Source organism: Falco punctatus, assembly GCF_963210335.1.
Source record: "Falco punctatus genome assembly, chromosome: 20".
NCBI classification, from domain to species: Eukaryota; Metazoa; Chordata; class Aves; order Falconiformes; family Falconidae; genus Falco; species Falco punctatus.
Window position 1 is genome coordinate 1088560 of NC_137600.1, and position 15452 is coordinate 1104011.

Sequence of the window (15452 nt, forward strand, 5' to 3'; positions counted from 1 at the left end):
CAAACCAAAACCCCAAGCATTCTCATCAGTGCAAGATTTCAAGCACGTTGTTTTGATTTCACCTGATGCTTCCTTTGCAGCACTACGCCGCGGTGGCTATGGACATGGCACACTCAGCCGTCATGAGGAGCTATTTTCAGATGCTGACGAGGGGCACGGTGGCAATCAGAGCCCTTTCAGCACAAACTGCGTCTTTTGTACTAACCCTTTTACCGCCCACCTTGGCTACCGATCCAGAGAAATAAGATTTATTCCCTACAAACCCCGGATGCTTTGGGGTCAGCACCGGGATACAAAGGGTGCAGGTCAATAGATTTTTCCCAGGCACGAGGCAGGATGGAGAAAGACCATACTGAGCCTCAGGGCTCCTCCTCTCAATTCCAAGGCTGGTAGTTAACAGAGGTTTCTGCATAAACCATTCCTTGCAAGAAAAAGTCAATAAATAACCCAGCTCTACTTGTACCATCCATCAGCTGGAATCTCCTGCGCTATTGCGGCACATTGGTTTTGGAGCTGAAAAACATTATTCATCATTTCTCTGGGTCCTAATCGATCCATTAAATAGTCTGAAAAGTGAGAAGATGAAGGGAAGGATAAATGGGGCTAAAAGCAAAGGGTTATAACGCATCTCGGATCGGGGTCTGTTGTATCCCACAGTGGAAAGGGAAAAGTATTTGGCCAGAGGAGGCTGCAGAAAACGGAAGCAAAGGCTCCGCCGGGAAAAAGCAAATCAGCCGAGTGTCACCTGGCGAGTTGAAAACAACTGGGGAAACACAAACATCCCCAGGGTTCATGCATTTGCCTTTCAGAGACGGAGAAACACCCTGCCATCCCCACCAGCGGCTTGCGCCTTGCACAGAAACCACCCCAAACCAGCTCGATAGTTGTTTTTCCTTCCCAGATTGATGGGGAGGTGGATCCCAACCTCCCGGACCGACAGCTCTTCCTTCAGCAAGTCTGAAGAAGTGGATGACCACGTCCTTTGAGATGCTCTCCCAACATGAAGAGTCCTTCCTCGCGGTCCTTAGCTGGAGCTTACCCCATTCCCAGCTGCACCCACCGATCCTAGAAGAGCATCCTGCTTATTTGACATTCTGCTTAATTACTGACCACAGGATTAATCGCCGAAAGTTGATTAAAGATGAGGTGCTGGACGCTGCCGCGCCGTTATGGCTAGCAGGGCTTTCCCGACGGCGGGAATTACAGATTTGTGCCATTGGGGTTCTCCACTGGGAAAGACAACGGCAGGTGCTGAAAGAAGAACTGAAGCCTCCAACATCTCAGCATCTCCTTTCGTTGCCCAATTAGCCTGAAATCGGGTTAAGCTGGCAGCCCCGGTGACCTCTGTGTGAGCTGCTGTAGCTCCTCGCTGCCCTCAAAACACTCCTCGCTGTGCTGCATGTTACGTATCCATCTCAGCAGGTAGCTCCTTCCCAAATACTCCACGAAATTATTTTGGCCTGCATATGGAGATGCCGTTCATCCCTAACTCAGACCCCACCAGATGCATTCGCCCCCCAAGAACGTGCACAGGACCAGGCCTGGGTGTGGAACCTTATGGTCACCCGGGAATGGAGTTTGCTTTTGGCGGAGAAGCAAAAATAACAAAACCAAAGGCTTTGTCATGGAAAATCATGTCATGCCAGCCAGGGTCCTGTTCTCCTGTTCCCTATCCGTCTTTGGTCCCCAAAAGCTGCAGAAGCCTCCAGGCAGGGATGCAGGAGGCCATGGCTGGCTGGATGATGCTTGGAGGTGGCTCCGTCTCTCCGTGAACCTCAGGGAGAGCCCAGAGCACCCGCTCCTGCACGGATCCAGATAATAAGATTGTGGTAATCCATACGCAACAGCAGAGCCTTTAAGGATTTTAAAAGTTTTCAAATACTATTTAAATGTGTGTCAGGCTCTAGCATTATTTACTTCTATGAGCGTGTCATCACTTGGCAGATTAAAATCCCACTGCTGGTACAGTGAAAGGACCAAGCGAGCAAAACCCTTTGAAATGACAAATTTTAAGGCAAGCGTGTCATTTTTTCCTCCCTAAACCAAACAGCAATTCAGAAAAGATTTGTGTTTACAATAAATCTAATGCAAATTAATCCAATTCTGCAAACCCAGCCAGGTTCTGCGACATCATGCCTCCTGCTCCTCTCCTCCCGACGGCGATGCGACGGTCGAGGTATCACAGGACGCAGCATCCTCCTTAAACCAGGGATTTCTTGAACTAAATAAAATTACCCCGAGTCCTCAATCAGCAGCCTGCATCCCACAGCCTTCGCTCTCCTCTGAGTTATGAACCAACTTCCATCCCAGCTCGCCTCTAAATATCCTCTTTCGCTTAATGAAAACAGAAAAAGCTGTCAAGAATACAGATGCATTCAATATCTCCGGCACCAAGGGCACCATGTTTTCCAGAAGTAAAGAGACTTCTAACGCGAACGCTGATTTTATTGCATTGCAATATGAAGGCAGGCGTTATTGCAGAGGGGCATGTTAACAAAATGTATCAAACATGAGGCTAAAAAAATTAAAAAGCTGCTTTTCTCCCTACCCTGCCCTGTGATGGTAATCACACCCAGCGAGGGGACAATGGCTTGGGAGTTACCGCTCGTGGGTCATTTAAAGTTAGAAAATTGCTTTTTCTTCCCGGCTGGTGTTCAGGGAAGCACAGAAACCACCGCTGCCCCGGCAGGTCACCAGTCTGCTGCTTTCCCAGCTTTTTGCCGAGGAATTTAAGTGCACGAGGTTTGCATGGGGGAAACAAGATCATTGAGTAGCTGCTCTTACAGTGTGCAAGAGCAGTTGCATGGACCAAATAAATCCAAAGACCTTTGCGTATCGAGGACATCAGCAAAGCATGCAGACCTGCCAGGAAATCACAATATGATATACATATATATATATAGATATATATGTAATTTTTGCAATGATACTGCAATAGCATGCAGACCCTCCGGGAACTCATAATATTATATATATTTTTATATATATATATAATTTTTGCAATGATACTGCAATAGCATGCAGACCCTCCAGGAACTCACAGTATTATATATATTTTTTTTTATATATATACATATATAATTTTTGCAATGATACTGCAATAGCATGCAGACCCTCCAGGAACTCACAGTATTATATATATATTTTTTTATATATATATATATATAATTTTTGCAATGATACTGCAATAGCATGCAGACCCTCCGGGAACTCATAATATTATATATATTTTTATATATATATATAATTTTTGCAATGATACTGCAATAGCATGCAGACCCTCCAGGAACTCACAGTATTATATATATTTTTTTTTATATATATACATATATAATTTTTGCAATGATACTGCAATAGCATGCAGACCCTCCGGGAACTCACAGTATTATATATATATTTTTTTATATATATATATATATAATTTTTGCAATGATACTGCAATAGCATGCAGACCCTCCAGGAACTCACAGTATTATATATATTTTTTTTTATATATATACATATATAATTTTTGCAATGATACTGCAATAGCATGCAGACCCTCCGGGAACTCACAGTATTATATATATTTTTTTTTTTATATATATATATATAATTTTTGCAATGATACTGCAATAGCATGCAGACCCTCCGGGAACTCACAGTATTATATATATTTTTTTATCTATATATATATATATATATATAATTTTTGCAATGATACTGCAATAGCATGCAGACCCTCCGAGAACTCACAATATTATATATATTTTTTTATATATATATTTTTTTTTTACATATATATATACAATTTTTGCAATAATCCTGCAATAACATGCAGACCCATGGGGAAATCACAATATGAGATATATATATACATATGTATATAATTTTTGCAATGATACTGCAATAGCATGCAGACCCACCAGGAAATCACAGTATTTTATATATATATATATTTTTATAATTTTTTTGCAATTATACTGCAATAGCAATTGCACTCTAAATATGGCAATTTGCATTGATAATGCCACTTGTAATTTGGTGGCACCCAAAGTGGCAGCTACAGAGAAAACCACCCTGCGGATGATGTTATTTGAGAATTACAGCCTCCCTTCCTACCCGGACGCTGCAGGAGGGAGCGTGCAAGGGCTTGCACAGGCAATTCCTTCCTGCAGCCTTCCTTGGGAACGTGTTTTCGTCCCCGCTGGGGCGTGCTGCACGCCCTGCCCTCTGCTCCCTGGCCACCTTGAGCACAAATCAAGAAGAGAAACTTTGCAAAACCAAAGCCTCAACATCAGAAGGAATGATAATCATGATAGCCACGCAGATACCAGGATTATTATTATATTTTAACCCACAAAGCGCATGATGTTGCACGAGGAATGAGACAGCCTGTTGCTTTGTTGTGGAGTTTTTTTTTGTTAAGAAGTAGTTAAATATCCAAATGCACAGCAAAACAGAATGGGGGGCAGATATCTGCTGCCATTTCCCACTTCTCCAGCTCCTCCCAGCTCGGAAGCCTTGAGCCCATCCAAACTGGCATTTTGCAGCTGAAGACCTCGATCTCCATCTCTTGGCAGCACTTTGGGACTCCGCTGGAAAGTCCTGGCTGAAGCCTGCCCCAAACCCACCCGATTTAGGGTGAGGAACTTCTGCATCTTCATTTTCAACCAGCAAAAGGGCGAGTGGGACACTTGCTGTCAGCAAACGCCAGCCATAAATTCTCCCATCCCACCCATCCAAGCAGCTAAAGGAAATTTCCATTGAAGGAAAAAAAAAAAAAAAACCCAAACAAAAACCACGTGCTCAAAGCACAAATCCTCAGGGATTTTGCCTCCGACTCCCCAGGGCTGTACGATGCTTACGAGCCACCTGGGAGGACGCGGAAATAAACCTCATTCATCACTTGCAGCTTTTCATATCCTTCCACGCCGCTTAATCAACCCCCTCATTTGTATTTTTCCTGTCCCCACCAGAGGGACCTTCCTGCCCCAGCAAAACCATGCAGGGACAGGCAGCCAGGCAAGGGCAGGCTGATTATTTCCTGATTTAAGCCGCAATTAGAAATACTCATTTAACCCCAGAAGCTTCCCACGGATGTCTGCGAGTCCCTGCTGCTGGAAGACCCTTGTGTTTTCTCCATGCAAAACCGCAACAGCTCAAAAAGCAAATTAAACCCCCATTATTTTGTTGCAGAACTTGCAATTATTTCTAGCCAGCTTAGAACACTGACACTAATTATCACTGGGTGCTGTATTGTAATTAGCTATGGGTGTTGGCCTGTCTGGCTGAGCAAGGGCACCATCCTGCTGCTCTCCCCAAAACTCACTGCTCCAGAAATTAAGGAGTTATCGCCCCTGTCACAGCAAACACCTCACTTCATCCACTGCTGTCACTCCGAGGCATGAGGAGTCATCTTCACATGACAAGGGATATCCAGAAGAGGTTGGAAATCATGACCCGGCAGTCTCAGCGCTTGTTCCCTGCTTTTTTTGTGGTGGTGGTAGCGAAACATCGTGGTTCTCCAGCACGATCCATCTCAGATAAACCCCGATATTGCACTTCTGGGGATCCACGCTTGCTCTCCCCTTCAAAGCCGAAAGTCCTCTCTCCCCTTGTTGCTGACAGCAGCCAACGATGACTTTTTTTAAACCGTTTCCAAGAAGACAGCATTGGTCCCAATTACCAATTTCCTACCGAGACCACAAGATGAAAATTAGATTACTATGGGATACTTTAACATGACTAATGGTTATTCACTCTCTTCCAGCACTTGAAGAAGCCAAATATACACAAATCTTTGAGGCTATGCTCCAATTCCTGTAGTCCAGTGCACAGCCTTCTGCTAGACACAAGCCATATATCCCACGTAGGTGCCGCAAGATTTATTCCGAGGCTCTTTGGTGCTCAGCTCCATCCTTGCCAAGCTCCAGCTTTGCTCAGTGTCTCATGGTGGCTCCACTTGTTCTTTCGGATTACACAGTTTTGCATTAGGAATAGGTCTCTACAGGACTGATAGGGCCAAGACCTAATTGCAATCTCCTCCTCGTTGGGAAACGCTCGTTGATGGATGGCTCTTCTTCTGGCAAAAGGAAGCACGCTCAGAGTCAGGAACGTTTTGGGAAGCAAAGAAGGAAAGGGCTCAAACACTCATTTTCATGTTATTATACAACAAGAAAAAGGTCTGGAAAACCACAGATGTTTTCCCTTAGGGGTGGGCGTACGCATATGCTTGGTGGCTCAGTTTGGGGGGGGATGGTTGCATCTTGGTGCTTGCAGAGCGCTCAAAAGGAGCTCAACTCCTCCAGTCACATTTTCCTGGGCAATCAAACACACAAAGCTGAATTTGGCTTTTGCATCACAAGGGCCAAAAATTCAGGATGGGAAACAGCAACAAAACGACGCTCAAGAGCCCTTGCAGGGCGACAGCGTGATTAAGCACATCCCACTGCATCACGGTCCTGACAAAACCATCTCTGGCTGTGGAGAAAATAATCCGTCAGCCCACCGAGGGTCTCCTGCAAGGAAACCCTTTCCCATGCAAACGTCACCAGTGCCGCGCAGGCATGTGCCAGGCTCCAGGGGACCTTGCCTATTTGGGCGGCTGTAAAGCTGGATCCTGCTAAAAAATAAGCTGAATCATTTCCAGCTTTCCCAGAGCTAATCAAGTAAAAAGCCAGCATTTATCTTTTATTGGCTTTTCCTTCCATAAATTGGTATTTATAGACCAGGGTCTCGTAGAGGTCATGGACAGCAGATGGAAAAATCCCTTTTATTCCCCTTTGCTACTACATTAAGCACTCATCAGCCACTTGAGAATATACCGCCTTCCAGCCCCTGGAGCAACTAAGATATTAAAAAGCAAACAAAATACAAATTAATCTTGCAAAGGAAAAGGGAAGCTTGGCAATGCAAAGCCCTTTACACAAGGAACCATTTAACATCTCTGTCACCAAGAGATGAAGACGCCAACCTGCAAAATGCTCGTTGCAAGCTTAATTTTTGAGGACTGAATTAGTTGATCTCCTGGATTTATATTCTCAGGAGGGAACGCTTGCCTCCGCGCTGATGCTCTGTTACTCTGTAGCTGCTCCCAACGTAGAGCTTCGGAGACTGATGAAATATCAGGGCGAAACGGAGGTAGCAACACTTTGCTGTGAGGCAGCTGCGCCACAGAGTCGATAGATATTGAACCCTGGCAGCGACCTTTCAAAGATCTTTTTCTTTTTTAATTGGACTTGTGCCACCTTTTGCTTCTTTGGGATGGAGAAAGAGGAGGAGAAGAGCTTTTCTATACACTTGTTTTTTGCCTTATTATAGCGGCTCCGTCTTCGCCTCACTAAGGAGGATGAAATCCCGTCAGGAAACATCCCCCGCAAAGACACGGGGATGGAAAAGCTGGAGATGCTTTTCCTGAGGTCAGTAGAGAAGCTGCTGAAAGAGCACCTGGGTATGGCAAAGGGGAAAGAGCAACGCACGAGGTTATTTAGCTTATTTTAACAAGAAATGCGTTTTACGCATGCTGTAAACCACTTGGATAAGCTTGCTAGAGACAGGGAAAGCAGGGATACAGCCGCCAGAAAACAAATGGATGTGCTTTGCTGCACCTGCTGAAAGACCTGGGGTTGCTTCATAATTAAACACGACTAGCGCGAGGCCACAACGTGAATTTGCCACTGACTGCCAGCGACTAAATTAAAATGTCTTTCTGAGAGCGCTGTGAAACACACGGCAGTTTGGCCTCAGTCGGCAGCTTGGCTGAGAAGAAGGGCAAGGAGACGGGGATGTGACTGGAGAACGAAGCGCAGCAAAAAGAAAAAAGAGAATTAAAGACACTGCAAAGGCAGAAAAATAATTGAGTCGCTGTGTTTACGCTTGGCTCTGAATGAAGTAAGACAAACGAACACAACCGCTTCCCCACTCCTCAAATAGGACTTTTTTTTTCTCCTTTGCTGGATGGCTTACTTTGAAAGAAAAAAAAAAAAAAAAAAAAAAAAAGGCAAACATTCATGATTTAAGAGCAATCATAAAATTACAAACTCCCTCTGCCTTGCGCTGTCCGGGGGAGAGGCTGGCTGCCGTGTGGTGATGTACTCGGGCAGGATTTTTCCCTGCCTCCTCACTCGTTCAATCAGTTCAACCTAACAGGAGCCAGCAGATTTCCAGCTTTCCCCAAACCCAACTCACCCAATGCCTGCAGGCACGCAAGCAAAGCCAGGCAGCCCACCCTCTGCCTTTGGCCTCATGCACAGATATTTGGGGAAAAGTAGAGAAAAGTTAAAAAATCAATAACTTTCTGTGTGATGGAAAGCCAAAACTTGATGGTTTTCTACATCCGAGCACGATGGAAAGGCAACACTGAGAGCAATAATTCCCATTCTCCATGGGTGCTCTGCATCAGCCAAAACTATTCTTGGGTCCTTGTTTCCTGCAAAGAAGAGTCAGTTTCTTGCCCTAAATCAAGCACAAATCCCTGGCCCTCAGATGATGAACATCAGCCGAGCTCCAAGCCCCAGCCTTCCAGCCCTCGAGCCGCTCACCATCACCCATGAGGGTGAAGTCTGATCCTGAGGAACATCAACACTTTGAGGAAAACTGGGCAAAACCTGAAGCTGGACTCGGGCTGTGGATCACGAGCCCAGCCGTCGCCCCAACACCCTACAAGGTTTCCACCAAGGTGGTCTGCAGCTCCAGGGAGAGTCCTGTGCAGGGTATGACAGACACACAAAGGCCAAAGATGGGACAGGTCAGCATGTTCACTCTCCCCAACGTTCAAGGCACTGTCACCTCCCCGTGCCAACAGTGCCAGCCCCTTCCCCCTTGGATCGGCAATTCAATATTCTCAGCCCAACTTTCTGCTGGCTGCTGCTGGGGATGAAGCTGTTTCTGGGCTGACAGCTCCTGGAAACACAGATGGCCATTTATAACTTAATTCCCTCCAAAACTTGACAGAATCAAATCCAATTTATATTTTAAAACCTGGAAAGCATAAGCAGATGGGAAGAACGAGGTTCTTCTGAAGAGCATTTAATGGCACGACAGAAAAATTACCACCTTTGCTCAAAAGCACTTGATATTCATCAAGGCTCAGCAATCCTCATTGGTTTTTCTCCCCATCCTTCCCAATTAAGAGCATCATGTTGGCAGTTTAATGAGTAACGCAACAGGTGGCTCCTGGAATGGTCTTCCGACACCCTGCGAGGCAGATGGAAGAGGTTGCCTCTATTGTGGCACTTTCTCACCCCCTTTCTCTGCCCCTTGCACTTCCTCGAGGTAGCACAGCAGAAGTCCCTTGCTCATTTGCATGCTTTGGAGAAAGCAATTCAAAACCACGGAGCAGCACAGGATGGGGCACAACACCTGCTCCCCCATCTCAGTCCTTCGTTTGGACCATCCAAGAACTCAAGAGGAAAGCCCATCCTTTGAAAAATTAACTCAACTTGCCACATACTTCCCCAACAGCTTTTGCTTTGTTCAGCCACTGTTCTACCTTTCACTGCAAGCAGCAACACATAAGACGATAAAATAATTTCATTCCCATTTAGATAAAACCCCATATCTGGAAAGCATCACCAAATACCTCCAGTGCCAAACCCCAACATTACATCCGACACTATAAAAAGAAAGCTTTCCGTGTCAGCCTCGAAAAGGCATGGGGAAAGAAAAAAAAAAAGGATCAAATCAACACTAAATCATCAAAGTTGTGTCAAAAGTAATTCTGGAAAGATCTAGGAGAGATATTCACCCCCGTGCTAGCGCAGCGCCAACAGTGTCGCCAAGGGACAGCCCCAGCTGCAATCCAAAATTTCCCTCCGTATCGAGCATCCATAACGAAGAGCTTAATTACCTGTGCTGAAAAGTTGCTTGGCTCCTCAGGCATCATTAGTGGGAAACGGATTTCATGAGGCATGGAAAATCCTGCTAGATTTACGATTATGGTTTATTTTGGTTAATATTTATGCTCTATTTGAAGAGAGCTGTAAAAACAAATATAAAAAGATTTGCTGTGCTGACATAGGCATGCCTTGCTTTTCAGATGCTATTACTTGATCAATAATTAGATTTCAGGAGCGCGTTATGAGACAGTCAGCACTGCAGTCGTAAACTATTAATTTTGCTAAGGAGGCTCTAGAATCTGGATGCCCAAGACACAAATTTGCCACCCGAGCCACAAATCTCAGATGTAAATGAAGGGGGGGAAAAAAATTAACGAAAAATTAATTCTTTTCCTCCTCCAGCAGAGTGAAAGAAGCCAAGAGGATGCCAACCGGATCCGCTACGTACCTGTGGAAGCAGAAGGGAGCAAACGATGCCCAAAGTGGCCTCAAAGTTGTCTTTGAGCCAGAGCCCGACGGCGTGGATGCAGCCTCGTACGTGGATGATGTTGAGCAGCTCCAGGCGCTGGAAGCAGAGCGGAGGGAAGCATCACGGGTCCATCAAGATGTTGGGCTTGGGGGGAGACGTTGGGCTTGGGGGGAGACGTCGGGCTTGGGGGGAGATGTCATTTCTTGCATTTGCTCCTTCTTGCGAGCCAAGGGAGTGGCACAAGAAGCATTTGGGAATTCATTTCTTGGCTTGCACCTTTTCCTGGGTTTTCTTGCCAAAACCCCGTCCCTGGGAGCTACGGACCATCTGCACAGAGATACCGCAGCACTTTGCTGCGATATAGCCCCGAGGTCACCCCCGGAGGCCTCAAAATCAGCTTCTCTCCTATCCCCAAGCCTCAAAACACAACTCAGAGCCAATATTTCCCGGGGCTGACCCAGAAAAGCCACACGCCAAAACCTACAGTGACCACCCAAATGTGTCCCGAGCCTGCCCGTGCTCTGTGAGCCCCAGCAATGCCCCGAGATGCCAGGCAAAAGCAATAAAAATAAATTTATACAGAGCTGCAGTAACAGCCATCCTTGGCATGGAAGAGCTTGTCAGCAGATAATGGTTTTGTTTTAGGGGATTTGGGGAAGGAGAAGCAAATCTCGTACTTTCGAAGGAAAAAGCCAACGTTACCTCTTTATCGAGCGTCCTGTACCCACACAGGGTGTTGATGACCTCTCCAGGGACCTGGGGACAGAGAATTGGTGAACAGAGTTAGCTTGGAGGAAGACAAAAGGGAAACAGAGGAAATAAGAACAAAAAATAAGGAATAAAAGAGCTCGCCCCGTTGCCTCAACCATTCAGCTACCCTTAAAACTTGCTTTGCTACGGCGGGCTCCTTTTTGCCCAAATGTAACGCCAAGACCATGCACGCTGGCAGTAAGTTGTTGAGTTTTTTAATATTTTTTTTTAAAACCATTTTTCTCTGGTTTCTGCTGTTTCAGAGGATGCTCACGTGTCACGTCCCAACGCTTTTCCAGTGATTTGAGCCGGGACCACCTCCATGTCATACCAGCATTCAGCAAAGCAGCTCTTTCAAAATGTTCCTTTGAATTTCTCCTTGTTTCATTCTGACCACCTTTTCCAGCACCTTCAGTCATGTCTGTCCTTCACAATAAACAGAATTTCACAGGGATTAAACGTCTTGGACTCTCTAGAAATCAAGGGGGAATTTGCCCAAAGTCTTCCACCACTTTGAGGAGAAACGTAAGGATTTTAAGACATTCCCAAAGCCTAGATCTTGGTTGGCCCACAGAGATGCCTCAAGAGCTGCAGCTAACGAGAGAAATTCCAGCCAAACACTGCTATTCAGGACCTCTATAAAATAAAATCAAACCCAATTCCTCTGCTTTTGACAGGATGGAAATGGGTACATTTTAGGTTACAAAACTGATTCCTGCTCATCCCCCCAAAAAAACCGAAGCTGGAGAGCAGCTCCGGCACATCCTGAGCTAGTTGGGTACTTTGCACCTCTTGGGACTGGTTTTCTGATGGGTTTTTTTGGGGGCTTGTTTCACAGATCAAACAGCAGCTTCTATAATACCATATATTTCTAAAGGTACCCCTAAAACAATAATGTGCTGAAATTATTAGGCTTTCAGAAAGATGGCTTTGACAACCAGTAAAAGCTCCTGGGCAACAAAACAAAAACATGCCTTGCTTCGGAGGCGCGGAGATGAAACAGAAATGTGCCCATTTAGATGTAAATGATGCTTTTCCTGCAAGACACAGCATAAAAGAAACGTGCACCTCTGGACAGACTCCAGCCATAAAGCTGCGACTTGTTCCTCCCCTAATTGGCAGGGGAATTATTCCAGCGCTACCCTTCCAAGAGCTCCTGTACCGAAGACGTTACTCGCCCGTGCTATCAAAAAATCCCATCTCTCACCACTTCAACATGCTATTTACAACCCCGGTGTAATTCAGGAGACTAATTGGTCCCCGTGCATACAAAAGATTTGCAGAGAAATCTGGAGATCAACAGCAAAGTGCCCAGCAGCGTCGCTGAGAGCAAGCTCAGCACCATAAAACGGGAAGCCTCTGCCATCAGGGAAATTTGCAAAGCTCTTCAGGCAGGTGCTGTCACCTCCAGTGGTCCAAAGGAACCTGCACATCACCAAGGACCCATCTAGTTGGTTGACATGAAAAAACCAACCCAACCAACCGGTTTTCTTCATAGCTTTCAGTTGTCCTCGCTTTTCAGACTCGCTTTCGTGGACGTCACAGGACGCTCGCCCATGAAACGCCGTTGCTTTCTATCGGGCTCACAGTTTGAACGCGTCTGGCTGCAGCACAATGAATTTATTCCCTCTCACGTTAAATAACCAAGGGTTTCTTGGTCATCTCCAGCCCTGCCCATCTGTTTGAGTAATTCCCTCAACACCTTTGCACGGAAGGTAGAAAAATGAGGTTTTAGCCTCGATTGACTTTTGTTAAGGTCTTGCACGGAAGAGAAGGTCAGAGCTGAATTGACATTTCTAACACACCACCAGGCAGAAGCCTTTATTCCTCCAGAATGCATTTTGATGCCTTCAGGGATCACAGAAGAGCAACACACAGAGGTTTAAAACCCACCGAGGGCAGAAGACTGCAATCTTTGCCCTTTTTTTATTTAACCAGCTGCTTTTCCTCCCCCAGATCAGTGCCAAATGTCAGCGGTGACACTTCGCAAGGGGTTCAGAGACACTGCGCTTGGCAGAGGCTCAGCTGCACCGCGGCTCCCTGGGAGGAGGCACAAGCGCATTGGAAAACCATTTAGAAAAGTACTTAAGAGATGAGGACCCAGTCTCACATCCTCAAGGAGGTGCATGTTTGCCCATTCCTTCTTCCTGGGAATATTTTAAGGTCTACGACCTGAGAGATAAGACTCTTCAAAGCAGCCAGGGCATTTTTGGAGGATGTCTGCTGCCACAGTTGCAACTCAACCTGGAAGATGCCCCAGAGGATGCAACACAAAGCTCTTGGAGGCTCTTGTACAGAAAACGTCTTTTGCTGGAAAACAGGATAGCTTTATTGCTGTATTTAATGACAGGTTGAAAGCGTATTGTAGCCAAGCTTCTAATCCGTGTTTCACGCTCCTTTCTTCAGGCAGGCCCACGGGAACACCAAGTGACCACTTGGACAAGAAAATGGACCATCTAAGCAGCGTGCCAGGCCCAGAAAAAGCTCTGAAGTTGGACCTGCCGGTCAAAATAGCTTTTTCTCCAAAGTGGTGTGCACAGAGGGAATGTGTCCTGCATGGGCTATTGTCTCATGTCGCCTTGGTTGGGAGGCTTGGACTGAGATGTCCCTAAGCAGGAGGAATGATGGAAACAACCTGACTGCTTTGCCAGTGTCACCCCCAACCCCACGCGGACGGGGCTGTATCGCGTGGCTCGCTCCTATCATCATCTTTTGTTCTTTCCACGATATTACATTTCCAAATGACCTCTCCTGGTACCTCTCTACTTAAATCTCAGAGGTCCTCTAAGGCATAACGATGCTTCGCTCTCCATCTTTTTTTCACATAGGCACAAATAGAGAAGAAAGACACAAGAAGAGAAGGGTTTTCTTGCCCTACAAACCGGTGGATAGATAACTGGTTGATAAAAAAAGTTCTTCACAGCGGAGAGACCACCAAGTTCATCTCTACCCGATGCAGAAGAGTTCATACACGTGCCCGGGCGGTCCCTGGTTAAGCCTCCAGCTGCAGGGCCACTGCAATGTCTTCTCTTCAGCCCTCAAGTAGCATATTTTGGTGGAAAGGGCTTTTAGCGGAGCTTGCACGTGGCTGAAACCCAACCAGGTACGTTCGGTGTATCACACACAGGTACCTCCTTCACCCCAAGGTGCAGAGGTGCTTCTCCCATCTTCTCAGCCCGCAAGAAAAAAAAAAAACACGACAACTTTGCAATGCAATTTCAGCAAATAGCTACGAAGAGACCTGCTGGAGCTTACGGTAAATGCAATGATGAGGGGTTTCACTCTGTTGTTTAAACTAAGCTTTTATTAGCTTGTTTAATGTCGCAGACAGCAGAAAACTCCCAAGGGAGCTCGCTCTCTTAATCCATTTCATGCACTATTGATATTGTGTCAGGCTGATTTCTTAACCAAAAGCATCTTGCGGTGCCAAAAATCAAATCTCTGAAGAATGAGGCTACATCTACCTGGTGACTGCTCTCCCTGAGAAGGGATTTCATTTCTCATGGAGATTTAGATGCATTTGGCAAGGCCTCGCTTCCCGTAAACCTGCTCCAGCTGTCAGAGCCACATTCATGGGCTTTAATTCTTGGGGGGGCGGAAAAAAAATAAAAATGACAATGATTTACTGTAGACCTCCCCTCCCAGGGTCTGGCTGCTCCAGTCCTTCGCTAGAGCATCCTCCAGACCCAGCTCGCTGCAGTGGGGAGCCAAAAAGTTGCCTGGTTTCTTACCCTCCTGTATTAATAATCTGTGATTTCTTCTATTTCCCATCCTGCCTGCTGCACTCGGGGCTTTTGTTTGCCAAAATTGTCACCCAAAACCATGGGGAGTGTAAAAATACCGAAAAATGCATGTGACTCTCTCCATCACATCCTCACTCATAATACAAAAGGACAACACATGAATTTCTAATTCTATCTTCAAGAGCTTTAGGATTCTTAATCAACACCCTGATTAGAGACGACAATTATTTTTGCAGCTGATTTGCATGCCAGGCTTCCACTGATAATTAAACCACCTCAGATTTCCCTCTTTTTCCATTAAAAATCCAACAATGATACAAGATTGATGATATATTTTCCTTGTGCATTTATTAAAGCCTGTGGCACGGCCAGGGTTCGGAGGCAACGCCGAGACTCCTGATGCTCTGCACCTCGAGGAGGTGTTGCTACCAGGATTACACTTCGCAAATCCTTTTTTAGCAACATTTCTAGCTTTCCTGGCCACAGCAACCAGGGATATTTGCACTTTCCCCCCCCCTTGCCTGGGCCCAGCTCCTGGCATTTTATCCACAGCATGCGTTAGATTGATTGCAACGAGGTGGACGGTTGTATTCAACAAGAGGGTATCAGAGCACTTAGCTTAGTCTCAGCAGAAAAGCACTGCTTGGCGGGGGGTGGCTTGATTTTCAGCTC

General features: G+C 46.0%; 1 protein-coding gene across 11 annotated transcripts in view; it reads right to left on the minus strand.

Moving 5' to 3' along the window:
• The window catches only part of LOC308055734 (tetraspanin-15-like), a 100558-nt gene that overhangs the window by 741 nt on the left and 84365 nt on the right, over positions 1-15452 (minus strand). For 10 of the 11 annotated variants that reach the window (XM_080370077.1, XM_080370078.1, XM_080370072.1 and 7 more), the window contains 2 exons: positions 10990-11043; positions 10267-10383 (listed from right to left, as the gene is read on the minus strand). In XM_080370077.1, the coding sequence (XP_080226203.1) occupies positions 10267-10383; positions 10990-11043 (171 nt within the window). Of the gene's footprint in view, positions 1-9829; positions 9960-10266; positions 10384-10989; positions 11044-15452 lie in introns of all 11 variants that reach the window. The other variant, XR_013924601.1, reaches the window with a different exon arrangement.